We start from the raw sequence: 27,990 nt of genomic DNA on the forward strand, positions 1-27,990 counted from the left end.
GTGTTTTTGCATTATTCTTAAATCTTGCAGTCTGGCAGTGCCCCCAGTCAATAAAACTTTAAAGGAAAAAGGAGTAATTTGATACTTCTCCTGGCTTATTTTATGTGATTTTCCTTTTCTAAGGATATCTCACAAAACAAATTAGAGACACCGATCTATCACCTTTCTGTGTGTCGATGTTCTGCCTGCTAATGTCCTCTTAGCTCTAGCTGTAAATGTTACAGTGAGCCGTGGCAAACCTGGGGAGTGGGTAGGTCCTGGGCCCCATGTGTGTTACTACTGGGTGTTTAGCATCGTCTTGTTTTACTGGAATAGGGATTGTTTGCTCGTTTTCTGTCTTTGCTTTAGTGCTCTGTTTTTTACCATGTTGTTTTATAAACGGCCTGTAAAATGCATAAAGTGGTAGAGGGTTCTAAAAACACCGTATCAGTAAGCTGAGCAGCGGGTGAGCAGGCGGTGAGCCGGCGGTATTTCCTTTCGTTGTAGTGCTGGAAGAGAGGGCCAGCCCAGCCTGCCCTCAGTACAGAGCGGGAAACAGAGGTTATGGACAGCTAGTAAATGCAGCATGCATTGAGAAGTCTTGAGGGTATTCCAAACTCAAGCAGGAAATGTTGGGAGTGAAAAAAGCTTTCCAAGAATGGCAGCAACACAGACTTGAAGACTATTTTAAAGGTAGATGAAGGAATTTGTGCTTCAGTTTGATTTGCTGGTGAAACGACTATGTATACCTGGTGTACACAACTTGCCCCTGTTCTCCTAAAACAATGATTTTTTAACTCATTAGCTGAAATCATTGGCTCTAAATTCTGAATTGTTGTAATTCAGTTTGAACCTGGATTATATAGGCTTGTTAGTTTAGGCAGGAATCAGTTAACCTAAGTTACTCTGCTAAATTTAATTTATTAAAGCACCTAGATAGGGTTTTGAAGTAGCTTTTAGCTAAATGAATTTAAAGTCTGATTTACTGTGAAGTGATACAATTTCTGTGTGTAGATAACAGGCTGAGACCTGAACCTTTTTGACAGCAGTTTAAGTGAAGAGGGTGTCACAACACATGGGATTTCACATGAGGAGAGAAGGAATGTGAAGAACAGTTATTGAGCTATGGGAGAGTAATTTTAGTACAGGAAAAAGCAATCTGACCTTTTTTTTTGCACAGGCTCTGACTTTTGACTTAAGGACAGGACACGATTCAGGATTCCTGGTCTGTCAAACCTTTTTTCCTAACTGGGCATCTGGGCTTGGGGATTATATTTTCTATCTGCCTCTGAACACAAAAATGCAAGTTTCTTCTCTGTGTCCCCATATGCTATGATATCCTCTGTGGTTTATCTGCTGAGCTGTCCTCCCAGATGCTTCAAAGGCTTCAGATTCAGAGGTTCTATCACTGCTCCGCTTCCCTGATTTTTTTCTTGTGCTCCCTCATGTAGAAAGCTTTGCTGCTTCCAGCTGTTCTAAACAAAAGATTAAAGACCTACCTGCCCATTTGGGCAGAAGGCGCTGAAGCACCTTTTTACCTATATAACCTTCCACAAGCAGAAAAGAACTGCCTAGGCTACGTGGAAGAAGTTGGTGTAGTGGAAGGGTGATTAGTCTCTATTAAACTTCAGTAAGATTGAGTTGCTTGTGCAGAACCTATTTAGACTGAGCGCTATTACATTTTAGTTGACATTTACTTATACGGGAGGCTTTGGGGTTTTCCTATGCCAAATGTGAAACACAGTCTGGTAGCAAGATATGACTGGGAGTGGATATTCCCAGCTTCAGCTTGGGTGTCAGGCTTGTAACAGAGGAACACCTCCCTGCTACAGCCAGAGAAGAATGAGCCCTTGGACTGCAGATCAAGCAATATGTGTGAACCACTGCTCTCTCCACTGAGAGCTGTAATAAGTTACTGCAGGGACTCTTCCCACCTACAATGGAAAGAAGCAAAGATCTGAATGTTGAAGATGTTTGAAAGAAATAGAAGAGCTTAGGGACCTCTTGACGTCGTCTAGCCCAGTTTTCTCCTCAGAGCAGGGCTAACTTCAAATTTAGACTGGGTTGTTCAGATTCTGCCAAATCTGGTCTTTGTTGTAGTCTTGTGTTTGGAAAAGGAAGTAAGTTTCAGATTTATTTAAAAGGGAACTCCTCTTCTGCAGAGAATTCAGGGCTTCCAAACAGCTGTTGGATGAAATCTTATTACAAGGATTGTTGTATTGAAGATTCAAGTGTTTCTACTTTCAGGCGGAGAGACTGTTGGTTCCAGCAACATGGAGGACGATGTCAGCTTGAAGTTCCGTCAGCAGCTTCTGCTCATTGACGAAAATCTGGTGGCTGAAGATGTAGCAGCTTTAAAATTTCTCTGTACTGACTTGCTCCCCTTCAAAAAACTAGAAAGTGTGAAGTCAGCAGTGGACATCTTTCAGCTTCTCATGGCTGAAGACTATCTGAATGAGGAAGATACTTTCCTACTAGCTGAACTCTTATACAGAATTAAATGTCACTCCTTGCTCAGGAAACTTGGTTATACCAAGGAGAAAGTGCAAGAACGTCTGCATGAGAAGGGAAGAGTGTCTCCGTACAGGTAAGCTTGCAGTGGGTTTCTGTTCTCTCTATTACTGCCATCTGTGCCGTACTGTTTCCCTTTCCATTTTTAAATTCTCGGATTGCTTTTAGTTTCTACACCATCTTCTGTTCTGCTTTTATCTCACTGGATCTCTGTTACAGGCAGATGCTGTATGAATTGTCAGAGAACATTACCAATGAGATGTTGAAGGATATCATATTCCTCCTGCAAAACTGTCTTCCAAAGCGACGGATGACTCTTGTATGTGAGGAGAGAGCCAAATGTATATGTGGCAGGAAGGGAAGAAGGAGGGCGGGAAATAGGAGGAAAAGCGTGAAGAGAAAAGTATTTGGCAGAATAGGGCATGATCTGCAACTAGGCTGGTCAGTATTTATAGGGTTAGCAAGGAGGAAGCTGTTGACAGGTAAGTGTAGAATTTGCTGCTTTCTGCCAAGGTCAACCACTGACAGTCCACAGTCTTGGATTAGATCATAAAAGGGTGACAGATCAAATCTTCGCCCTGCTTGAGCCGTGTGCAAAGGAGATTCATGTCCATATGCCATTGCTACCATTTCACAGCAGTAAAGCCTTCTCGAAGCCAACAGTCATTAATATGGTTTGGGTGAATCTGTTTAAACAAGACCATACCAAATAATAATGCAACCAGTAGCTTTCCAGGGAGCAACATTTCCACCTGCCACAGTGATGTAAAATTGACTGTTTGGACCTTGTTGGTGGGAAGCAAAGCAGATAATAATGTGATTGATTGAGGCAGACAGGGCTGAGGCAGGTTTTGAGTTCTACGGAACAATAACTATATTTTACTCTCTCCTTTTGGCTGTCAGTCTGCTCTGGAATTGCTGATTTTATTGGAAAAACAGGGCCTTTTAAGTCAAAACAATGTACAGATGCTGGAAGAAGTCTGTATGAAAGTTTCACCTGATCTCCTGGAAACAATAAACTGCTACACAAGGGCAAAAGGTGAGAAATTCGGAGTCAGGGAGTAGGTTTGCTAAAATGCAGGAAGCACTAGAAGGGTCTGGGCAACTGAACCTCGAGGTCCTATGTGTGCATTGCTGGAACAGGAGCTAGAGTGGGATCGCTCATCTTCACACACAAATTTGGCATAACAGTCCCTAGCTTGCATTACTTCCTAGCTGAATTCCAGTAGGGACGTGCTGGCATATCTGAGGCCATACAGAGCAGTCCAGCACATACAGAACAGGCTGGGAAACTGAAAATCTGTTTATAGTTATGTTGCACTTCTCCATTTCCCTATGAATAGTATTGAGATGATGATGACTGTCCTGTAAAAGGCACTTTGTGATATATGAATGTAGTACACTACAGCCAGACAGTTGCCTGCTAATAAGCTGGCGAGGCAAACTGTGTGTGCATGTGTGTCTGATACATGGTAGGCTTTATTATTAGATGTGTGATTCACGTTATCGGGTTATACTGCAGTTTGTAATATTCCTTCCTTTAACGTCCTGTGGAGTGACTATAAGCATACTGGGGAAAAAGTTCTGTTTCCCTTTATTTAAGCACTGGGAAACAAATTCTGGGAAGTACAAAGCTACATCTCCCCAGTAGATGCAAGGGCACTCAGCGTTTCGTGAGTTCCATTCCCCCATGCTTTCTGAGTGTCCTTCGAAGTTGCTTTCTATTTTAATATATCTTTCAGTAAGTATAGATCCGCATTTGCCTAATGTGTAGATTCATACTGGTTTAACTAAAAGGCACTTGGCTTCTCTCATTTTGTCTCTTTCTGCTCTTAGTGTCTCTGCCTCAGCAAGAGAACACTCTGCCAGTCAAGGAGTCTTCACTGTCTCACACTGGAGACATCAGAGTATTCACTTCCCCACAGGTACACTGGATACATACTGCCAACTTGGGTTTTAGTGGTTTGGGGGGGTTGTTTTTTTTTCTTGCCTTTATTTTGAAACTGTACTGGCTGTAAGATTTTTTTGCTGAATCTTCTTACTTGGTTTAGGAAGGGAACAAGCATATTTGTTCAGCATGTAAGAAATATAGCTGCATATAGTATCAAATAGTGGAAGTCAAAAATACTACTATTGGTCATGTGCAATTGGGGAAAAATTAATGTTAGGAAGAGAGATGAGTGAGAGAAAAAGCTAGACAGGTGCCTTCTAGAGAATGGGTCAGTCAGTTGGTGCTGATTTTTAAAGTTTCAGCTGATCAACACCAAACTATCTCTAAAGGCTAACATCGTACTTTGACGATTGGTTCAAACTGCTGCTGCTAAAGGAAGTGGTCCCATTTTCTCAATAAACCAGTCCTTGATCAGTTAATCCCCTCCTGCAGCTGCATGATGAATCAGATTGGGAAACTTCTCAGGGCTATAACTGATCTCTTTTTTGGGGAAGAGGAGAAGAAGGGAGGGAGTTTGAATGAGGAAAACCAGTGATCTTTCTAAGGATACTTCCCAGAAGTGAAGTTCTAGTAGACAAGAGCTGAGGAAAATGAACTATTTAGTATCAGAAGGGTTTGCATTACTGCTGCTTTGAGCTATATTTGCTCTTCATGTGCAGAGGGTTTGGGGAAACCTTCATGTATGGCACAGTAAGAAAATAAATGTAGTTTTATTAAGAAAATATAGATTTAAAAGAATTTTTAAAAAAAGACTGAGACTGTTTCCATAATCCTGATGATCATGTTTGATTTTTTTTTTTAAATTATGAGAGGTTATACACTTTTTCCATGCTGTATAATAAACCATTGACACTTACTGCCAGAAGATGTCTCTTAGGCAGGACTAGAATGACTAGTGATAACGATTTATACTCAAATAATTGACTACCCAAGAGAATTGATATGGGACTATGTTGGGACCTTTATTTTGTTTATAGTGACTGCCTACGCCTATAGTGAGAGGATAATTTGGAGGGGAAAGAAAATTCTTTGCTGTTTCCCTTTATCCTTAAAAGAAAATATAGTTGTTTCCAGCTCTGTGAGATTTGCTTTAAGTGCAGAAGTCTTTTGTAATTTCATCATTAAATGCTTTGCTGCTCTTACAAATTCAGTATTTTTCCTACTCACTACTTAGAGCTTTGTATTAAGCCTATTTTGCTAAAATCACTATGAAAACTTAATGTATATAATAATGATTTTTAACATGGTATTCCCCCCACTCAAAAAACAGGAGACCTCAATCAAATCTGTCAGTTCTTGTATCAATGGTAAGAATTTCTGAAAATACGTTTGGTTTTTACTACCTTTATGTTTAATGTTGCATTCCTTTACTTTCTCTGGGAAATTTCTAGCATTTGGTTTAATGCAACACACTTACCTTGCTGTCTTCTTGTAAGGGTCTTTTGCTTTCTGCACAAATAGATTTGAAGGATTTCTGTTCTTATATAAGAGGCAAGAGAAAACTGGAAAATCCTGCGTACTTTGTCAGTTGTTTACTAGAAACTAACTAATGTGCTTTCTGGGAAGTGAAATAAGGGCTGGTCTAATTAGAAGCAAAAAGATGATTTCTTTCCTGAAAATGAAAAACAAGTTTTCTGTTTAAATATACCTGGGAGGACAAGAGAATGGGACACTATGACTGTTTATAAAACTGATATATTAATTTTTTGGGTGCAGGATTTTACCTCTGACTTCTTTTGCTGTAGTATAGATTGTAATGTTGAAGAGCCTGGGAGTGTTGCATGGTAGAGATGGATGTTTTGAATGCATTAAATAGTGTATGATTTATACAAAAGGAGACAAGCATTTTTGGGCATTCAGAAGGAGAAGTAAATAAAGCAGCAATAAATGAAGTTACATTTTGGATCAGATCTCTGAAAAGATTCTGTACAAATAACAGTGGGTAGTTTGCATTCATCTTTGTGACTCCACATCAAAGTGACCAGTTGCAAAGTATAGCAGTACAACATCTGTCAGCTCTTTTCCACTTTCAAGCGCTGTCAATGCAGCCTTGCTCTGAAAGTTGGTCTGAGTGTTATTATCGGTGATCAGGAACAACAACAAAAAAATCGGTAATGGGAGCTTCAGTAGTAAGTTTGCAGATCCTTCTTACAATACAATTTATATCTAAGCTGATTTCCAAATGAAAAATTCATTTGAATGTCTCAGGTAGAATCTGTCCTTGTAGCATGGATATTTTTGTTCCACAATACCAATACAAATAGAAACCTTGCCTTTGTCACAAAAATATATATAATAAAAATAACTGGAGACATGTTAAGAATAGATCCTTTGAACATGACGATGCTGCCTCATATGGAGAAATTATTCCTTTCAATGAAACCATATTTCAAATACAAAAAGTGCTGTATTGTAGCTAAACTTCTTTTTGCTACATCCATCAATATTGGATTTCTCTTCATAAATATCCATGTTTGTTTTTTTTTTCTTAGATAACAAAGCAGCTAATCTTACACAAGGCTTCTCTGAAATGAACCTGGAGCTGCCTGGAGAATTCAGCAATGTAGAAAATGAGTCTAAGGTTTGAGACAATCTCTTAAATCCTTCTTGTTGAATACCTGCGTGTGTGAGGTCTTCATCCCTGTAATGACATTTATCATGCAAGGATTTGTGAGATGTCTGTGTGTCTCATGAAGTTTTTTGAGTTGTCTGATCAACTGGAACGTTTCAGAGAATATTTTAACCTTGGAGGCTGGAAGCTTACCAATATTGAAAGATGTGGTGGAGACAAAACAGGCATAATACCTTTGATGTTACCCACATATCAGTGCATCTGCTTATCTTCCTGCTACAGGCAAAACATTTGGCATTTTCTTAAGTTGTGTGTTTTGGAGATGGCAGCAGAATGTGCAAAACATGGAGACAAACATAGCTTCACAGTTCTCTCTTCCTAGATCTGGCTTAGAAAAAGCTTCAGGGCATGTTGAAATTAAAAGCAATAAGGGGTAGCATGCAAAGACCTTGTGAGAAGGATAAAAGAAGGCAAGAGTTTTTAGTAAGCTATTGCAGGCATGTAATGATCTTCCTCAATAAACCAGAGGTCTTGGTACAGGAGAACAGATCCCTTTTGTGAGATCCCTTCTTAGAAGCCTTATGTGCACTCTTTAACCTTGTACAGCAGTGTAACCACAGAATTCTCCCTCTAGCTTTTTCCTTCTGATGAGCATGGATATTGAGGGAGCAAGTTGCTGCATTTGTTCATAGCTATTTAATTTCTTGAAGTTCTGTGCTATAACATACCTTTTCATCACTTTTCATTAAAACATTCTTTCTTAAGAGTGGGAGGTAACTTTTAAGTCTTAGCAAAACTGGTAGTGTGGCAGGTTTATGCACTTCTGAGATGTCTGTTCTGCTTGCATCCCTTTCCAGTGGATCAGTATGAACCACTTGCTCCAGGTATTCATCACTACTCTCGAAAAAAACCAACTCGGATGTCTAACATCCTATAGTTTCACTGTGAACCCTCTGCCATCTGAAGTTAAAATATTGTCATGATATTGGAAACAGATGGGGACTTCTATCCCCATCACCAATTCAGATTGCAGAGTTTGGCTGCTGAATCCTTCCTTTTGCATACAGATGACCAACCCAGCTGCTAAACCTTTCCTCTGCAGTTTGATAGTATGGTGACAGAGTGTGCTTGAGGCTTCACCCATGTCTTTTCACACAAGGAGGCACTATTGAGTTTCAGCTTTTCAAAAGTAACCCACAGTCTTAGGTGCCTGTAATTTTTGGATGCCAATTTTGAGACATGTTAAGGAAATATGAGTGAGCTGAATAAATTCATTGAGGCTGTAAGCTTTTTTCTTCTCCTATCTACAGAAGATGACAAGCTACAAAATGGATGGACCACGCAGAGGATTTTGTCTTGTTATTAATAATGTTAACTTCGATAGGTCTCTTCAGAAGAGGAAGGGTTCTTGCAAAGATGCTGGTAAGTTACTGAAGTGAGATTTTTGGAGGGTTAGTCTCTCTATTTCCCCATCTGAGTTGATTGTCTAGTATTGCTCTATGTTTTATTGTCTGTATTTTAATTAGTTAATATTCTTAAAGAGTAAAATGTTTGTTACGTGTTAAATTATGTCATTTGTGTATCCTAGGGGAGGAAGGGTTAAAGGATAAGTAACCACTGAGTTTCTGATGTAGTTGGATCATTCTGAATCATTTTAAGAATCTCTTTTTACTTAGCCTTCATCTATAGCTATAATAACTAAAACTAAACTAAACCATCATTCTACATAATATAATGCAAAATTCTATAATCAGCTCTGTGCATACTTCTTATTTTATTCTGTTTGTTCTATTTATCTCTTGTGTATGAAACTCATAGTCAAAACTGCAACTGGAAAATAATGATGTGACGAAGGTTTTGAAAGATCTAATCTGAAACTCAGGGGGGATTCCTCATATTTTCAGGTGTCATTTGTGAGCTCACTTAGTGTGTCATTATACATTGTAAAATGTGTGACATTATACATTGTAAAATGTCATTGTATTTTCTGAAACTTGTCTAGAAAAATCCAGGTACTCTGTGTTTGAGCTGATGCCATCTTTTTTTATTCCAGTTAACGTTAGTTGGTACTAGTATAAGGATGAATTTGCAGAAATGTCAGGGTGTAAGGTCTTTGTTTGTTCAGATTAGCTTGCATTGTGACTTCATAAAATGGTTCTCTTCTGCCTCAATTTTTCCTTTTATTTTTCTTACAATTACAGGGGAACTGAAGCGAGTATTCACATGGCTTGGTCTGGATGTGAGGACTTACACAGATCTGACGTCTCAGGAGATTAAAGATCTCATGCGAACTTGGCAGCATTTGCAATATCACAAAGACAGCGACTGTTTTATATGTTGTATTCTATCTCATGGAGAGTCAGGGGCAATCTATGGGAAAGATGAGGAACTTGTATCAATCCGCATGATCATGTCCCACTTCACTGCCAAACAATGTCCACAGCTGGCTGAAAAACCCAAACTCTTCTTTATCCAAGCATGCCAGGGTAAAGAGATACAGTGTCCTGTCTATGTTGAAGCTGATGCACAAATTCCTGACTTGTCTTCCATGCAACAGAGCATTTCTCCTTCTGAAAGTATTCCCGAAGAGGCTGATTTCCTCCTAGGCATGGCCACAATTGATGGATATGTCTCCTTCCGGCACGTTCAACAGGGTACTTGGTATATTCAGGCCCTGTGCAGCAAGCTACAGTTGTTGGTACCAAGGTAAATACTTTGCTTAGTTCTTCCATGAAAAAATGGGAGGAACTTCCCCTTTTTTTTCTCCAAAGGCGAATTCATATAGGAACACTAACCCATGTTCCGAGATGGACAAAATTAGTTAAACTGATGGATTTGTTTGCTTGCCACTGATAAATTTACATTGACACTGCTAGTACCATAGAGATAATCTGGAGAATGTAAAGTTTATTGTAAAAAAAAATCAAAACCGCCCATCTTATTTAAGGCAGAGCCATCTGTTTCTGGAGTGGATTTAGGTAAAAATATTTTATTCCATTATTTTTCTTTACTGGTTGAATCAAGCAAGACAGAGTAAGAAAGGGTCTTTTGGTTTTAATATGACTCAAATGAGAAGAAAAGAGGAGAAATTTGGAGAAAAGGATGTGTTCTGTTTTTTGTGTTTAAAATGTTTCTACTGTATCTTCTATGTGATCTGGGAGGTGTTAAATGGAGTGCCATCTGCTCATTAATAAGTAATTTTTTTTTTTTTTTCCCCTCTCCTTCTGGCTGTAGGGGTGAAGATATTTTGTCGATTCTTACAGAAGTTAATGAAGATGTGGGCAGACGTGTTGACCGCTTGGGGACAAAGAAGCAGATGCCCCAACCAGCATATACCTTAAGAAGAAAATTTATATTCCCAATACCTAGAGACCCTCCTCCTTCGCAGCAACATTGAGGCTTTTAAAATACATCCTTTTATCAGCGCATCTCATTTAAATGCAGTTCACCACACTGCCTGTTATAAGGCAGTTACCCAGAAGCCTGAGGAACTGTTAGCTTCAAGGCAAGGCCTCAAAGATTTTTTGCCAAACAAACCGTGAAACTGGAGGAGACACGATTAAAACAATCCATGTGCCAGCTATTTACATCACCTCTATATTCAGAGTTATCGGGGTTGGGAGAAGCATGCTTCTATCATGTTAAATGTTTTTGTACGTGCACAAGCTATAGATAACCAAAGTGCTTTTCTGACAGCATAAGGGTTGCATGTAGCCTTCCATATCTAAACCAGGATTGTTAATGGTCTGGTTTAGGCTCAACATGTTTTATTTTGCAGGCTGACAATTCTAAATCCTGCCTCTAAATCCACTAGCTATGTTCATAGAGAAAGACAAAGGTGGGAATGAAGTGGAGAAAGCTTAAGTAGTAAGTGGAAGAGGATTTCTTCCATCCCTAATTTAAATTATGTTTAACTTAACGGAGAACCAGTTAACTATTGAAATCAGTAATTTGTTCCACAATGCACACTGATACCATCTAATGGCTAACATAAACCTCATGTACAACGAGATCTTTCCAAAACTGAGTAAAGCCAAAAACACTGTGTAGTATTCCCTCTGTGAAATCCTGTGAACTGTCATTTCCTCATCACTTCTGGGAAGAAAAGTTAGGGTAGAAGATTTGCACACTATGAAATACTGCATTCAGCAGTGTATCTGTATAGGTGTTTCAGATTGATTAACTTTAAGCGTTAAATTTTCTGATTATCATTTCTTGTTTTAAGATCTAAAATGCAGCCATATGAGAAACAAGGCTGCTTTTTGATTAAGCTTCTAACAGAGCATTTTGTGAGTTAACTGGAATGTCATGTTGTTTCGTTACGAGCATTTACTGTGTATGTCTGTGTCCTTCCTGTTTGTTACTGCATTAAATTCTTACTTCTTTTTAAGAGCTTGGTGAGATAAAAATTATGTACTGGGGTAAGACTTATCCTTGTTTCTGACTGGCCCCTGCACTTTGTTGGGCTGCATGAATCAGTGGGGTTTTAACTGCCTCAGGGTTTCAGCTGAAGTGAAACTCAGATTATTTCAGCAAAACACTGGTTGTTATATATGATTACTAGCCATAAGTTAGGGTGAAGATTTGAAAGAGTACTGTCTAGTGCTGTTGGATGCAATTTTTAGCCTGCACTATCCAGGATTTTTAGGAAGGGAGTTTTGCATCGTACAGAGCATTGAAATGCAGTCAGTTTGCCAAAACATAATGGTCACTTTTTATCATGATGAATTGATAGTTGTGTGACCCATCGCATTTTGAATCTTCTGAGTTAGTACGGCTGCCACACTTGAAGTCACATTTGTGCCACAGATAGAAAATGTTTTGTCTGTTAGTAGAATTTATAACATATTGTAATAGCATCATGTTTCTGGCTTGCAATTACTGTTCAGACTTGGTACACTCTTGTTTTGTATGTTTCGGTAACAATTGAATTTTTATCAGTACGGAGTAAACAATTTTGACCTTGTTTTGTGGGATCTTGTTTTCATTTTTAAGTTTGGTAGACAGAGAACATCATCATGTTACCTTGCTTTCTCTGTAGAGACTTCTGCCTCGGTCATCTCCAATTAAATCATAGGTAGGTAAAGGCAGTCAGAAGAGTCTAAGCTGACTTCTGCCTTGAGTTCCCTGGGGGGAGGGATCCACGCTTGGGAAGTATAAAAGACTGGTAAAGTCTCCCTCACTCGTAATAAAGCTTGTTCAAACACAGTTTACACTAGCACGATTTATACTATTCAGTGTGAATATTTTGCTTGTGTGTGTTGAGGGTTGTGTTTGTATGGCTGCACACTGTAACACTTGGGTGCATGCAGTGGTACTCTTGTCAGCACAAGCCCAAAGGCAGGGTAGGCTTAGCACTATAACCGCAGCTGCCATTCAGCAAGGTGGTTGGATGTTTCTGCGTGATTTCCTGCGGTATATTGTAAGAGAGTTTGAAAGTCTTGGGGGAGAGTGGGTGGTTTTTATACAACTTGGATATTCATCGCTCACTTCTTGCTGTCTACACTGTACACCTTCAGTGTAACTCTAGTAATACAGAGCTGTGCCAGAAAGAAATCAGCCTCAAACAAACAAAATAAATGTGGTTGGTTTCTGTTGAGGCTTACTGATGGCATACAGAAGCATATGCACAGTGCATGCTCTCCACCTTAAAGAAGGGTTGTGACTTGTGCAACCCTTGTTTAAACAGATTTAAGTGGAACTAGTGTAAAAAGAGTCTTTCTGTTGGGGAAGTTGGTATCTTGGGAAGATCATGATCTTAAAGTGGGATTTGTAACACCCACAAGTCTCTGTTATCCCGTCCCTCCTGACTGTCAGGTATTGTGCAGGATCTGTGTATCCTGCCTTGTGCCAGTAGAGGCCACAGTCACTACAGTTGCTGAGTAGTCAGTAGCCACAGCATTTTCGCTTCCTCAAGACAAGCCTTTCTGGGAGAGATTAATTTTTGGCAGGCTGCTGTACAAGGAATAGGTTGGGTCACTGAGACAGTTCTAGAGAAAGCCAGAGGGACAAAACCGGGATGCAGGGGAGCTAGGGAAATTGGAGAGACTGTAAGTTAACAAAAAGACAGGAACATTTTTGGGAAGGGCGAGAGAGAGAGAAAGAAAGAAGAAGTGAAACAGTGAAGTCAAAGAGGAAGAACAGTGCCAGGAGGGTTGGTCCTTGAAACTGCTGCATGATGGGAGAAGCCTCTATCTGGAAAGAGCCAACCTGGGCTTGCTCTCGTCCGCAAATATTTTTCACACAGTGCTGATCACGGCATGCTTCCTCTTTCAAACTGCAACTGGAGTCTATTCAGTTAAGACACAGGGGAACTGATGCAGGGAGAGAGACGCTGAGGCATGGGATGGCACGGAGACAGAACCGTTTTGGACCTGAAGATCGGATAGTGCTTGTGGTGTCCCTCTGTGCTGCTCCCAGCCTTTGGATAAAAGGGCAACTTGTGCCAGTGATGTAAGTCAGGCGTTTTCTGAACTGTTACTAGTGTGTGCCTTTTGGAAGGAATTTGTATGCCTCATTCTATCGAAGGGTATGTTGCCATTTTGAGTTTATAAGGGTAGATAGGTTGAAATTGATGAATGATTGTTTTAATTGCAAAATTTTTAGCAAATTTCGGCTCTCCTAACTGTCTTTCTTCATAATGCTGACTTCACAAGCTTCAGAGAGTCTGGCAGCTGTACTGATTGCTGATCATATATTTCCTGCTGCAAAGAAGATACTGGTGACCAGCAGACCATACTGGGAACCTTACCGTTGAAGGCAGAGTTCTATACTTCAAAGAAGGTGAAAATGCCAAAAGTTAATTATTGCTTAAATTCTCTTGTAAATGGGGAAATACATTACATAAATAATTTGAAAGGAATGTTTTGCCTTTCAGTTCCCTGTATTCACTGAATACTGCTACTTAATTCGGTGCTGATAGTTGACTTAAGTTAGGAAAAAATCTTCCATCAAAGTGCATGTTAAAAATAGGCTCGAGTGAGTTGGAAAGGGACTTCAGAGAAAGGAGGTAAGTCGTGGAGAATCTGGTGACACAGCAGGGCAGTGGGACTGAGGTATTTTTAAATGGGAAGGTATAATTGATTCACCCTTCCTTCACTGTCTTTTAATTAGGATTTATGTGTGGGAGCAAATATACTGAGCTGTGCTGTATACTAGAAAGTCCTGGCTATGCTGCTTGGTGAGTCGCCTTAAAAGCAAAACCTGGTTACTTTTGTGGCTTGTTTACCAATTTTTCTCACAAGCACTGTAATAATTTTCTGAAACTGGAACCATGATAGGTGGAGTAGGGATTTGCTGCATTATGACCACAGCTTATTACTTCGTTATAATACACTTTTTGTAAGTCATGTGACAATGTAGACCATAGTACAAAAGGCAGTACTTTTCCTGGAACTTCCTGGAACTTCAGAGACCACGGCTGTCTCACTTTTTTTCAGAGTTGTTCCAGCAGTCCTCCAGCCTGTCCTCCCATGTAAGTGATGTTAAAAAAAAAATAATACTTAATTATTAATTAATTAACTTAATTATTATTCCATTTGCTTGTTGTATCAGTTGTGTCTTTAATTTAGTAAAGTGGGAGAAAAAGACAGAAGCAGTTAAACATTGTTTTAGTGCGCTCCCTGTATTTACAGACAGGCTTAAATATAGTGTGTAGGTGGCACATCTGTTCTAATTGCAATAATTTTGTGGGTTTTAAATTTACAGCCTTTGAGAAATAAAAATGAAAATTTCCTTTACCAGAAGGATTTACTTTTATAAGCACATGCCTTGTATCTTAAACAAAAGGCATGATTTATGTGAGAACGAAGATAACTTCGTAACTAGCTACCAAGAAATTATTCTTCTCTTTCCTATGTGGATATAAAAATATACAGTCAGATCTGAGATCATTGAATCGTGAGGTTGAGCATGTGTGATTCATTCAGATACTAGTGGTTTTGTGGTGACACGGGCTGAATGGTATGGATTCTAGTCTGTTTAAAAGTTCAGTTTGAATGGATTTAAAGAAAACAGTATTTGGGGGCAGAGCATGAATCGTGTGTGTACATATATGCGCTGCATCACAATGCATGTTTTGCTGTTTTATCAGGTTTTTTGATAGACAAAGGTTTAAGATTCAGTTGTATGTTCACTCTTGCTAACTAACAGAATGCTGACCAAGGGTGTGCCACAAAAAGCTGCTTTGCTGTAGAGTGGTCCTTGGAGGAGAGGGGAATACAATTGTCTGCTAATTATTTTTTTTTTTAATATTTACAGTAGTACTGATTCAGTTAGTCAGCTGGGCTACCTTGGAGTTATTAGCCCTGGTATTGAAACATTTGCAGTAGCAGTAACATTAAAATGGATTGCCTAATATTCCGGTAGTGTACGAGTAGGAAGTTTTTGTTTGCTGTTGTCAACTTTTCTGTCTCCCAGTGAGTTCAATGGGACAAAAGCCTCTACTGAATGCATTTCTATAGAGTTTCTCTTCAGAGGTTTCTAGGTGTCTTAGACCTAAGGCAGAGAGAATAAAGTGGCAAATGATTCTCTTACCAGAGAGGCAGTGGAGGCAGGTCTTTTAAGTGTCAGGGTGAGATAGTTGGAAGGCTTGCACTTGGTATTTTCTAACTTTCTCTTATGCTGAAAAGTTGGATCCATAAGCGAAGTTTAATAATTCTAAAGCTGATGGAGGAAGTGGTGGAGAAGGGAGGTGGTATTTGACGCTCAGTGAAACAGAACTAGTTTGACAAGAATTCTCCTGGTCTTTTTAAAAGGGTTGACATGACCTGTATTTGATTTGAATATTACAAATTGATTGAGAGCTGGGAACTGAGTTTTACTTGATGCAGATAATCCAAAACAGGAAGAGGTGCTTTGGCTATGCTGACCAGGGTCAGAAGCAGTGTATAAAGAAAGGAGAAGCCAGATAGCTTAGAAGAGTTATACTCATGTGGACTCTTTTCTTTGTTACGATGTAAAACCTTTATCTTTGTTATGGTGTAAAACCTGGCAGTCTTATTTACTACATAGTCTGTATTTCAGACTGGCAAGTGGCTCTTGCTCCCAAATGGGATCAAACCTCAAAAACCATACCAAAACAAAACCAAAACAGCAGCAGCCTGCCAGGATTGTACATCCCGTACATCAGTACTTCCCGCTGTCTCGACACACCAAAGGAAGCAAGAATGATCCGTGACTTTCTCTGTCAATTTCACTTAGTACAGAGTTTTTTATATTGTTAAGTCGAGAGAACCAAAAGAGCTAAGCATCAAAGCTATGATAGCAAGACAGCCTCTCTCTACTGAAGTACTTCTCATTGCATGTATTTATTCTGGGCTATTCTACATTATGTGATACCTTTTATAATCATGTTGTTGCACTACTGTTACTGACAAATGAAATCAACTTCTCTTTGTGTTTAGATCCAAGTCCTGATGTGAAATGAGTACAGACTTCCACAAACTCCTTTTTGACATTTCTGAGGCTTTGGTCACAGATGAACTGGCAGCTCTGAAGTTCCTCAGCCTGGAGCACGTCCCCATGAGGAAACTGGAAACCATCCAGGAGCCCAAGGCCTTCTTCAAAGTGCTGCAGGAGAAAGATATGATAGAGGTCGGGAATCTGTCCTTCCTGAAGGAGTTGCTCTACCGGATCAATCGGATGGACCTCCTGTCTGCCCAGCTGGGCTCCAGCCGAGAGGAGATGGAGAGAGAGCTTCAGATCCCAGGCCGGGCACAGGTGTCAGCTTACAGGTAAGCACAGAAGTAGTAAACATTTGCATGCGAAATGTACAACAGTTCTGTTGTGTACTGCTTGTTTTCTGTCTGCACTGTTGTCTTATGAATATCCCAGCGTAATTGCATTTATTACAGCATGGCTACCTGCCATTGTGAGTTTTACATTTTGCAGTTCAAATGTGTCATTTTGGGGTTTACTTCTCATAACTTTCTTAATCATTCTTTCTCTATTCTTTATTGCCAGGCAATTGCTATATGGAATTGCAGAGGACTTGACTCCAGAAGATGTCAAGAGTGTGAAGTTCCTGCTCCAAAAACAAATACCAAAGAACAAGCTCCAGGATAATGCTGTATGCAAAGTGATCTTGATAAGTTTCTTGCAAGGCTAGTTCAGAATCTGCTAGTTCTTGTAAGAAGGGAGGAAAGAGAAAGCAGTCTGCTCTCACTAAAATCTGTTGTTGAAAGAATTGTGATGTTAGCTGATAGCTGCTGTGTGAAAGAATGGACTTTTTTTTTCTCATTGTATCTTTTCTCTGCCCTTTTTTGCTCTCCTATTCCTTTCCCTCCACCACCTGTCTCCCTAATCTTTTCTTCTTGCAAAATCCATCACGCCCTTCCTTTCGTCTTTGCTTGGCATTTATGAGACATTTGTACATATGCTGTATCTAGGAAGAGTGATGTTTGCTGGAGGAAAAACAATGTTTTGGAGACAGAAAATCGAGTTCTAATGTGAGTTCAACCACAATTTTTTGTCATTGGGTACATTTTCCTCTTTATTGTAATTTGGGGTAACAGCATTTTGTTAACTCCCTCACAAAAGTATTAAGAGGTTTGATGAGCTAGTTTAATACTTGTATTGTAAATAATGAACAGTGTTACAAAAAGGCTTGGTATTATTAAGAAGCTTCCTTAAAAGTCCTATTTGTATTGTGGCACCTATAGGAAAATTAGCAGATTTACCTCCAACTTGGTGGCCTATTGAGCTTTAAAAAACAAAATTAGCCCTGAACACCTTTACTGTAATAGAAAATGTAAAATGTCACAGCTAAATGACTTAACAGCACTTCATCTGAACACAGAGGCACAACAGGATGCTATGTGGTGCTTTGCACTGCTGAAACAAAGCAGGATAAGCTAGCCATAGGCAATTTCTAATGATCCTATCTTAACCTTAGTGATGTGTTTCTTCAGTTGCATTGCATCCTGACCCATTTTTTAATGAGGTTTGGAGGAAAAAGAAATTGGTCTTTAACTGGTCAGTCTCTGGGAATGAGGATATTGTCTTCTGCTCTGTCCAGAAGTGCCTGATACTGCAGTTATTGAAGGTCATTGTATGAGTTTGGGTTATGTGTTTTTGTTTTACCAGTCAATGTTGACGGTCTTACTGGAAATGGAAAGAAATGGGATAATTAAAGAAGATGACCTGGCAATGCTGAAAGATATATTAAAGGGATTTAGAGCTGACGTAAAGAAAAAAATTGATACCTATGAAGAAAAAAAAAAAGGTAAATTATTTAATCTGCTGTTTAAGAGTAGAGCTGGGTTTTTTGTGATTTTTGTGGCTCCATCGTTGGCAGTTTAGGAGTCCAGAGAAAAGAGGGAGACCTCACAGTATCCTAGGATAGGCAGAGCAGCTCTTAGTACCTGTGGTTTCTGAAGTTTTCTGCTACTTCATTATCCCATCATACCTTCTTGTATCTCTCCTTGAAATATGTTCTGTACTTCGTAAATGGTCTGCTTCTCCCTCCTCTTTGCCTTAAATGCAATTTTTCTCTTCAGGAAACAGTGCAGTGCTGGGTTTTGGACCAGGATAGCTTTTCAATCACTGGAAGAGACTGGAGGTGACAGTTGCCTTGGGGAAACTTGTATTGGGAGATTGTCAGCATTATTTTCTCTTACCCAGGCTGTTTGCTCTTAGTCAAAGGAAAAGTCCCTGGAGACCAGGTACTTGGCTAAAGTGTAACCATTAGCTTTCCATACCAGATGTGAAATTTCAAGGACTTCAGTATGTCTGGGCTGTTGCAGCTGAGGTGGTGACTTGTGACACCACAGCAGGGCCTTACTCTTTGGGAAACAGGATATGTCAACCAACAACAACGGAGTCCTATTAATTTTTTCCCCAGAACCTCCTTTTGGATGACTCGGAATGTGTGTTTCCTTAGACACGTCTATATAGCCCATGCAGTTCCCTGCAGAGATACCAACTAGTTTCCCCAGCATGTCTTTGTGCTGCTGACCTATGCTTGTGTCTCTAAAAGAGCAGAAGAAAATTGCCGAGGGTGGCTAGTGTAAGCAAGCCCTGTGTCAGGGGAATATCTTTTTAGCAGTATTGTTATTATTTTGTCCCCCTTGGTAAGTAGAAAAAGAGCATGTCTTATAGATCTTGTTGCCCTGACAATTAAATTCCAGTTAAACACATCTGTGTAACTTGTAAAAGGAGTACTGTGATTTATTTCCTTGGGTGGAGTCATGGGTTTGATGATTTCTTCACTTACTTCAGGCAGTTGTATTCAAAGAAGTGTTTTGTTGCTTTGAGGAGATCTTCCATTATGCTGGTATTCTGCATCCTTGGTGTGTCCACCCAAACAGTAAAGTTCTCTGGAGAAGTGACAATGGCCTCAGAAATAAATGAACTAGCTGTAGTGTACCACTGTACAAAAACGGGTCTCCTCTTTCACTTATGTATCCCATAGTAGAGATGCTAGTGAATGGCTTGCCTGGGGTGACTACTCACATTCAGCCTTTTATTATCTGGATCTTGCTACCAGTGAAAGAGCAAAGAAGAAATGGAGCACAGCTCTGCACAGCTTCAGTAACGAGCAGTCTGTGAAACTGAAACCCTGCTTGGTCCAGCTCTACAAAATGATGGTGTCTCAGTGATGTGGAAACCACCCTCCACCTCATTCCTTGCACTGTTTTTTTGAGTGTTGAAATACGCACAGTGGAAGATTTATCTTTTTAGTCCTAAAATGTTCTGTTTATCTTCTCCCTCTTAGAAAACGATTCTAAGGAAAAACTCCACTATCCAGTGTCTGCGTCTGTGCATCCAGCAGGACAAGGAGCAGAGGCGGAGACACCACACCTGGTGAGAAATACCTCAAGATTACCTTTAAAGTATTTATCCAGCTCCTGGGAGGGGGGAGCATAATTCTTAAGACTAAGCAGGTGGAAGAGCTCAAAGGGAAGGGGTCTGGCTTTGTATGTAGGCCTTGGAACAATTCCTATTTTCAAAACAAGACCAAGCCTTGTTGCTTTGTGAGGACCTGGCTGTCAGCAACCTTTTAGGCAAGAAATGAAGGAGTAGCTGTTGTGTGAAGAAAACCAATCTTAATGATAATGGAGACTGGGACATTAAAGTCCCAGCCAGGATACTCCTGGACAGATGGGAAGGGAACAACAGAATCTGCTACCTCAGCAGAAACCCACAAGGACTCTCAGAGGGAATGTTAGGGTGCAGGAACTTTTCCCGTGCACATGCAAATTTGTGTTTCTGGATACTCATTTTCTCCCATGCCAAAATCATATCCTAACCACAGAGAGAGAGGAGGAGGGATTCAGGGAGACAAAGCAGATTCCTCTCCCCTGTAGTTAGCTTGTATTCTTAGGCTTTTCCTTTCTTGTATCTTGGCCCTCGTGATTTTTTTGCGCTTGGACATGAAGGACCAACAATCTGTGTATAGCATATTTCTCTTCTGGATGCTTGGCACTGCTTTCTTATCTGCTTTCTTTGTTTCTAAAGCTTGTGGAATCATATAAGATGAAAAATAACCCCCATGGTTACTGTGTGATTCTTAACAACTACATTTTTAAAAATCCACATGAAGCCAGAGAAGGAACAATGGAAGATGGAGGTAAGTACTTTTTTAAATCCAATTACTGGTTGGTTTGTTTCTCTGATAATTTTCTGAAGGAATTATCTAATATTTCCAGCGAAGAAGAATCATGTTGACTGAGCTCCTTTGCCTCCAGAGTAACTGGAATGACAGTCACTGTAGAAATTGGAAATGCCACTTCCAACAGTTTAGTTGATGGCTTAAAGAAGGAACCACTTTCTGTTCTAGGCAAAAAGCATCATCTTAATTGGTCATATGTTCCAAATAGTGAAGGAGGGATTACTATTCCACCTTTTCACTTTTTGATTGTTTTTAATTCTTAGCTATCATGGAGTAATATTTTTAGATCCTTAAATTCTATTTAATGCTCAAACAAATGCTACTGCTTTGTAATTTTCCTTAAAGCCTGTCTTCCTGCAAGAGTCACTTGTTAAGATAAAGAAGAGTTTATGTTAAAAAAGTAAAATCCATTTCATGAAAGCACACATCACTGATATTTTAACTCCATCCAGCCTGTCTACAGGCTGCTTGCTTCCCAGCTACTTTCTCACCACCCACACAACAATTAAGTCAATGTTTGCTGAGAAGTCTGCATAGCATTTGTTAGCAGGTTACCCTGCCTTCCTTCTTGCTGCATTGATCATTCTCACAGAATGAGGGACCTACTTCATTTAAGAGTGACAGAATTTGTCATTCTAAAGAGGTACCTCTTCTTTAACTTGCTAAGTGTTGTTCTTCAGCATCTGAGATTACTATGCAATGTGCAGTTAAAGCTTGCTTTAACACAGTAAGCTTCACTAATTTGTACTGATTAATCAGATAATCTGAAACCTGTTTTTGTTTTAGATAGCGTGATGCTTAACCCAGTTGTGTTTAAAAGAAATAAAATTAGGCATTTGAGTTTTCCTAATTAGATTTGCAGGCTAAGAGTCAGTCAGGTGAGTTTATTGGTGGGATCTGAACACTTCTGCTAGTATCTGTTCTACCACACAGACACTGATGTTTCAGCATCTTCCTTGTCACTGTTTAACAAGTGCGTTCTGACTTTTTTTCCCAGAGGCTGTGAAGAGGGTCTTTAAGTGGCTTCAGTTTGAGACAGTTGAGCACATGGATCTAGAAGCAAAGCAAATGTATGCGAAAGTTAAAGAATACAGCAAAAAAGATCATAGTAACATGGACTGTTTCGTTTGCTTCATTTTTTCCCATGGTGAAAAAGACAAAATAAAAGGCGTTGATCATGAGTTTGTAAATATTAAAGATTTACTCTCCTGCTTCAGTGGATCTAATTGTCCTTCTCTTGTTGGCAAACCCAAGCTGTTTTTCATCCAGGCTTGCCAAGGCTCTCTAGGTCATCCACCTGTCACAGTAGAAGACGACTTTTCTGGCCATCTTGAGACGGATGCTACCCCTTTGACTTCCATTCCTGATCAGGCTGATATTCTGGTTGGCATGGCTACAGTGGAAGACTATGAGTGCTACCGCTGTACAAAGACTGGCAGTGTTTACATTCAATGCCTCTGTGACAAGATGAAGGTGCTTTGCCCACTGTAAGTACTATTTTTAATCCATGTACATTTGGGATATTGCAGACATACATACTTAAGCATGCTGTGCTGAAACATCAGTGTTTTGCATTTGTGCTGTATAATGCTTTTCACCTGCAGAACAGGCAGAACAATAATTTTTCTGGAATTGGGCATTGTCATTCTTCTACAGATGAACCAAAGTACAAGTGACTTCCCCTAGTTTGCCTGTGACAGAACCAGGGTTGTAATGCTGGAACATTACACATAAACAAGTGTGTGTATGTGTGTGCATGTTTTTTAACATTTTTTGACTGATAAATGATTTTTGTTCCAGTGGAACCTGATGAGAGGTGAATTTGTTGAGTGATTACACGGAAAAAAAAATCAGTGTTCTTCAGTCATAATTTTCATTGTTGCCTCCCCCCCGTCCCCATCATGAACTTGATTTAGAAAATAGAATTTCTCTTCAGATATCACTTTCTCATGGTGTCTAGAAGAGGGCTTGGAGAATGCATAGGTTTGGTTCTTTTTCATCTTAGCACACTCTTCTGACTATAACCAAAGTAGGGGACTGTGTTTGCTGGTAAAGCAATGCTACATGGAGGTTGCTTTTATTCCCCCAAACACACTGAATTCTGTGGTTACACAATGGAGTGTGCAATTTCAGTGACAGGCAAGGTGAGGGGAAGATACTAGCCTTCCTTAAGATACCACTTTATTGGAGCAAACATAGATCAGCTTCTTGGCCTAGCTGCAAGTACCATGTATTTCAATGTAACTTTTCTTCATTTTTGTTCAAGCCGCAAGGATCTCATAACCATCCTGACAGAAGTGAACAAGGAAGTGGGAGGAAGAGTATTAAATGGATGGAAGCAGATGCCAAAGATAACATCAACCCTACGGAAGCAATTGATCTTCCAAATTCCTCAATGTCTGTCAACTGAAAAGTAGAAAAATAAGAATACACTCAGTGAAGAATCACATCTGGAATGGGCTTCCACAGGGAAGAGAATTTGCAAGAGAAATTATCTGGATCTGTGTAGTTAGTCCCAGTCCTTAAAGGGGCCATGGGACCTAAATTTTGCAATTCCCATGATTAATCAGTCTCCTGGCACCTGGATCTGTAGCAGTCTGGTAAGGCCATGGAGGAGTACAGATCTGCCTTTCTGTCCTGCAGAAGCAGTGGAGTCTGTTCAGTTTCAAGTGAGGAAGCACTTCCAAGTAGTACGATTTTTAAGAGTTATTGGAAATTCCAATGGAAGTCCCATTTCTGTCTGAGTTGTTATTAAGTCCCTGAAATCTGAAGACAAGAACAGATAGATTCAGAACGCTAGATCCCTTCCCAGGGAGCATGTGTAAGATTGTAACTCATGTACGCAGAGATGAATCATTGTCTGTCTCTGGAAGCTGCGTAATTTTTCATGGAAAATAACATCCCTGTCCAAAGGACCAAAAAAAGATGATTATGATAATACAAGTTTAGTTCTTTTCCTCCAAATATTTGGTTTGCTTTATGTTACTAATTTACTTGGCTAAACAGCACTGCTGTTTAGGTTTTTTAATAGTAAGGGTTCTAATTGTGGTTTTTCTCAGAGCCCTTAGGGAACAGCCTGTTTTGAATGGCTGTCAACCGCTGGAAGGAAGGTCCCGCACCATTAGATCCACTACTCTGAGATGCCTTTTCCTCCTGGCAACTGGCTCTAGCTCCTGTGGACTCTTGTTTCTGTTGTAATAAATACCCTTGGTTTTCAACATCACCTTTGTGTGTTTCTCTTTTGGATGAGCTGACTGAGGGACAGTCAGCATGATGAACACTTCTACTTCAGCAGCAGAAGTTACTTTGCTCTTGTTGAAGTATTTGATGGCAGCCACCCCGAGGGGTAGCATATTGATATCCCTTCATTAGCAGCTGGAGAGATGGTAGGAAAGAACAAGTTTAAGTTCAGGACTTTCATGATAATGGCAGCTGATGCCAGTGAGGCTCTTCTTACCTTGCATCCTCAGCAATGTGTAGGGAGCTGTGTGGGATTCTAACAGCTACATTCCTTTTGAGTTTATAACAAGATAAAGGATGGATTTGAGACACTTTGTAACTTCTGCTTTTTTTAGTGTGTATTTTTGTTTAAATCCATGTCTAGCCATAAAGCAGGGGTTCTTTATTCAATCCTGCTTGTGTTCTTGAAGCTAAACTTTTTTTTTTCTAATTCCACACAATGTGTTGGCAGTTGCATTTTGCTCCCCTTACCCTTTTTTACCTTCCAAGTAAAAGGGAGAATGCCCATTCTTAGAATCACAGCTCTGTTCACACAGGTTTCCTAAATAATAAACAGACGTTACAAGCACTATGTAAATGGAAGTGCCGTTTGTGGCAAAAGTTGCCAGAAGGTGTTACCAGGTATGATACAGTTCTGTGGCTGACATTTGGTTAACCATTTAGGAAATATGGCAACAATTTATTTACATTTTTATAATGTTTTCATAAATAAGACCCTGATATGAAGTTAGTAATTAGACTTGTGAATGTTGTTTTATCATAAGGAAATATAGCTTAAATGAAGTAACTGCTTCCTCTGGGAGAAACTTGCTGGAAGGTGGCAGCTGCTCCAGTAGTGAAATTGTGAATCTACAGCATTTTGGGTTTTTTTCATATTTCTCTGTGTCAGAGTTCAATACTCGCAGACCAAGTTCTTTCAGATATTCCACATGAGGAGGAGCTGGATATAAAATTTACTTGTTTGGTGTATTTGGTGCTACATGGGATTTTGATTTAGTGGAGTGATGCAGCAACATACTGAAATCGCAACACAAGCATAATTTAGCAATTGCAATATACAGTTGAATCACAATACAAACGTGATTCTCATTACCCGTCTCTGTGTGCTCACCATCATGACATTGGGCATCCCCAGTCACGATGGAACATATGGGTTGAAGCCAGCTCAAGCCCAATGCTCTTTTCAAAGTTTATATGTTTTATCAGTTGTCCAGTTTTTATACTTTTATGTTGGGCTGAGCCACGTATTCACACCCCCCATGCTGGTCTGGCTAGCTCAGGAAGACATTATTCTTTGTTAATTGGCTTGGGAAACCTGATGATTCACAGGTGCAGCTGTCTTCTCTAAAACGAAGGTTACCATCCAGTCTCCCTGACATTGATGTAAATTGAGCTTTCTTGTACGATATATTCTTCCCCGAGATCATTGTTTTTTTCCCCTTGTCCTCTGAGCTGTCCTCCACTGGGTGTGGGTGTGTTGGGTGTGTGTGCTGGTCAGTCACACCCTGTCATTAAATTGGCATGGTATTTTGTTCTACCTGTTAAAATCAGGCCACCTCCATAGCTAACATTATTGCCTGCTGATGAAGATCACCTAGAAGGGAGAGAAAACCCCGTCAAAATCCTCTAAAGGACTGCAGGAACTAGCTGTACTGTGAATTTTTATGTGGCTCATGCAGTGATCAAGGAAGGAGAAAACACACTTTCAGTTTTATGGTTCTGAGCAAATTATGCTCACACACACCTGCGGCAGGGTGGCCGATACGTTCTTGCATGTATTTGTGACCCTCCCACAGAACTGAGAGGTAAGAAGGAAGTCAGATCTGCAATTTTCTGACTCTGATTTTCCTCTGTAGCACAACTTGGAGAATGGTGAGGGGCAATTGTCTTTCCTCTCTGAAGGACCTCAGCTATAGTTATTTTGCCTGTCCTCCCTTTTCTTCAACTCCTGGCCGGGAGGCTGAATGCTATAGCAAAACAATCCTGGCACTCAATTCTGTGTTTTGTTTTGAGCCAGCAGAAGCGCTACCACCAGAAAGTGGAGTCAGAAGGTTGGTAAGAAAGTAAAGTTGGCGAGTTGAAGTCCTGCAGGCTTAAGCTGAAAGCAGGCAAGATCAGAGTGAAGCTGTTTGCAAAGGGAAATGCTTAGAAGACTTGGGGAGGACTGTTAGCTGCAGAGGCGGAAATAATGTTATTCAGTGGCATGAATCCCTGCCCAGTCATTTGTATCTTGCTACCTATTCGTTCAGTTTAACATCAGTTTCCCAGAGAGCTGTTTACGCCCACCTTCCGTGGGAAGTTTGTCATTGTCTCCACCATAACGGTTTTAGAGTGACTTATTAATGTGCTGCTCTTGGGACGGGTTAGTGGTACGTGTGAGGAGCCTGCCCGTGTTCAGATTGCTGCCAGCTTCCCCCATTGCACGGGCTGCTGTAAGTATGTGTTTTCCCACCACCTATATAAAGGTTCACTCTTAGTTCTCAAAGTGGTGCAAAATTCAGGTACTGCGAAGTTTTGATTCGTTGAATTGTTGGCTACGTCTGTGATCTGTAAGATCTCCTGCAGGAAATCTTGAAGCCCAGGGAGAAGTGGAAACAAAATACACACCATTTAGGAGATTAAGCTATGCAGCAGGGAGTCCGGAGCTAGATTTTTCTCGAGAGATGTTGAGTGTTCAGCCCTTGCTGGTTACCCTTTTTATTCTGACCCCTAGCTAACATGGGCACATTCTCTCTGAAATTATTCAGATCTGCCTATTTTCAACTAGAGATGTGTCAAATTATGAACAGAGAATGGCATGTTTAAGCTGCAATGACTTCTGTGCAATGCGCTAAAAAATATAGTTGAGATCTTTGGGAATTCCCAGATACTAATTTCTGTGTGTCCTTTCTGTAGTTGTGCCTTTGCTTGTCACTGTATCTGTTCTGTTATTGACAGCCACAGGAATTCCCCAGGCCCTGAACATGGCTGGCTTTTGTGGGTGCCAACTGTAATACATTTCTAGCTAGGTGGAACATTATTCTGGACATGTCTTCCGAGCTTGGCCTAAGCCTTTTACATGAGTTTTATATTTGTGTAGCCACTTTGTGTCTAGGCCTGATTTGTCCAGGCATATCAGTGCAAAGAGAAGGATCATACCTCCTTCAGTCTGTTTACTAGGAAGAGCTTGTTTTAACATGACTTGAGGGCATGTTAGCTCATGGGCTGTTAAAAAGTGGCTTGCCATATTCAGATTACTTCCACCTTTAACCCAATTTGCCACACATGCAGTAATCAAATATCTTGTGTAAAGTTGTGAACATTGATAAGCCACTGCTATGATAACAGTGTAAAGATTTCTGCTTAATATGTTGTCAAACTGTTTTTTCCTGTGTTTTTTGGGGGGAAGGGACTTAAGGGGTTTTAAGTCACTGCTTAGCGAGAACACTGTTTCTTTATTTGGAGAGTACGGATGTTCTGAGGGTGGCTCTTCTGCTCAAGGTGAGCACTAAGGTGTTAATGTTCGTTTTCAGAAGGATGAAATGCCAACTGGTAAAATCTCCTCCCTCCTCCCTCCCTTTGTTGTGAAATACCATCTATTGAGAGTGCTGCACCAGAAGGTGTATCAGAGGTGGTGCACCATCCCAGGGTCTTACGCCATCGTGCAGTGCTCCTGTGAGCCTGCTCCTTTTGCTAGAAGGGTCTTCAGTAAATCTGGGAGGGGTGGGAAGGGAGCTGGTTCCTTGGCCGGTGGCTGTTAGGGTACAGGGCCGAACACCTGCACTGTGTGCTGCGTTGCCTGCCAGCAGCCCCAAAAGGCTCGTGAGGAGGAAGTCGAGTCAGTGGCATTATGAGCTGCTTTCTTCTTGTGTTAAAATGGCAATGAATTGTGAGTGCCTTTAAACTAGAGAGAGACGATTGCGGGAAAAGCCCAGGCCGAGGGAGACCTTTAGGCTTGCACTAGTAGGTTCCGTTTTCTCAAGAACAGTCAGTGGTTCATAACTGCCAACGGGGGGGGCCTAAAATGCGTCTGAGAGAAGTCCTCTCTGGCAGACGCGCAGTTTTTAAGTTAAGTTGTGGGTTTTTTCGGTTGAAGTTAGAAATCCAGCAGGAACTACAGCTCCCAGGGGCCCAGGCGCCGCCTCC

The 27,990-nt window shown here is 40.4% G+C and overlaps 3 protein-coding genes across 3 annotated transcripts in view; all 3 read left to right on the forward strand.

The window, feature by feature from the left end:
• Positions 1–11,063, forward strand: part of CASP10 (caspase 10, apoptosis-related cysteine peptidase) — a 13,969-nt gene extending 2,906 nt beyond the window's left edge. The window contains exons 2-10 of the mRNA XM_009331803.1: positions 2,227–2,566; positions 2,710–2,809; positions 3,394–3,529; positions 4,327–4,415; positions 5,712–5,748; positions 6,934–7,022; positions 8,324–8,435; positions 9,215–9,719; positions 10,248–11,063. Of these exons, the coding sequence (XP_009330078.1) occupies positions 2,227–2,566; positions 2,710–2,809; positions 3,394–3,529; positions 4,327–4,415; positions 5,712–5,748; positions 6,934–7,022; positions 8,324–8,435; positions 9,215–9,719; positions 10,248–10,410 (1,571 nt within the window). The 3' untranslated portion in view covers positions 10,411–11,063. The remainder of the gene's footprint in view (positions 1–2,226; positions 2,567–2,709; positions 2,810–3,393; positions 3,530–4,326; positions 4,416–5,711; positions 5,749–6,933; positions 7,023–8,323; positions 8,436–9,214; positions 9,720–10,247) is intronic.
• Positions 11,064–12,291: 1,228 nt separating this feature from the next.
• LOC103923440 (caspase-8-like) overlaps positions 12,292–27,990 on the forward strand; it is a 21,610-nt gene continuing 5,911 nt past the window's right edge. The window contains exons 1-2 of the mRNA XM_009331791.1: positions 12,292–14,193; positions 16,418–16,747. Of these exons, the coding sequence (XP_009330066.1) occupies positions 16,437–16,747 (311 nt within the window). The 5' untranslated portion in view covers positions 12,292–14,193; positions 16,418–16,436. The remainder of the gene's footprint in view (positions 14,194–16,417; positions 16,748–27,990) is intronic.
• CASP8 (caspase 8, apoptosis-related cysteine peptidase) lies at positions 16,782–23,846 on the forward strand. Its single transcript, XM_009332756.1, has 9 exons — positions 16,782–16,801; positions 16,977–17,082; positions 18,099–18,197; positions 19,233–19,287; positions 19,729–19,817; positions 20,472–20,583; positions 21,623–22,112; positions 22,892–23,225; positions 23,685–23,846. Exons 1-8 carry the CDS (start codon positions 16,782–16,784, stop codon positions 23,040–23,042), a joined length of 1,122 nt encoding a protein of 373 aa, XP_009331031.1. The 3' UTR covers positions 23,043–23,225; positions 23,685–23,846.

The sequence above is a fragment of the Pygoscelis adeliae genome, unplaced genomic scaffold (assembly GCF_000699105.1).
Source record: "Pygoscelis adeliae isolate BGI_AS28 unplaced genomic scaffold, ASM69910v1 Scaffold160, whole genome shotgun sequence".
NCBI lineage: Eukaryota > Metazoa > Chordata > Aves > Sphenisciformes > Spheniscidae > Pygoscelis > Pygoscelis adeliae.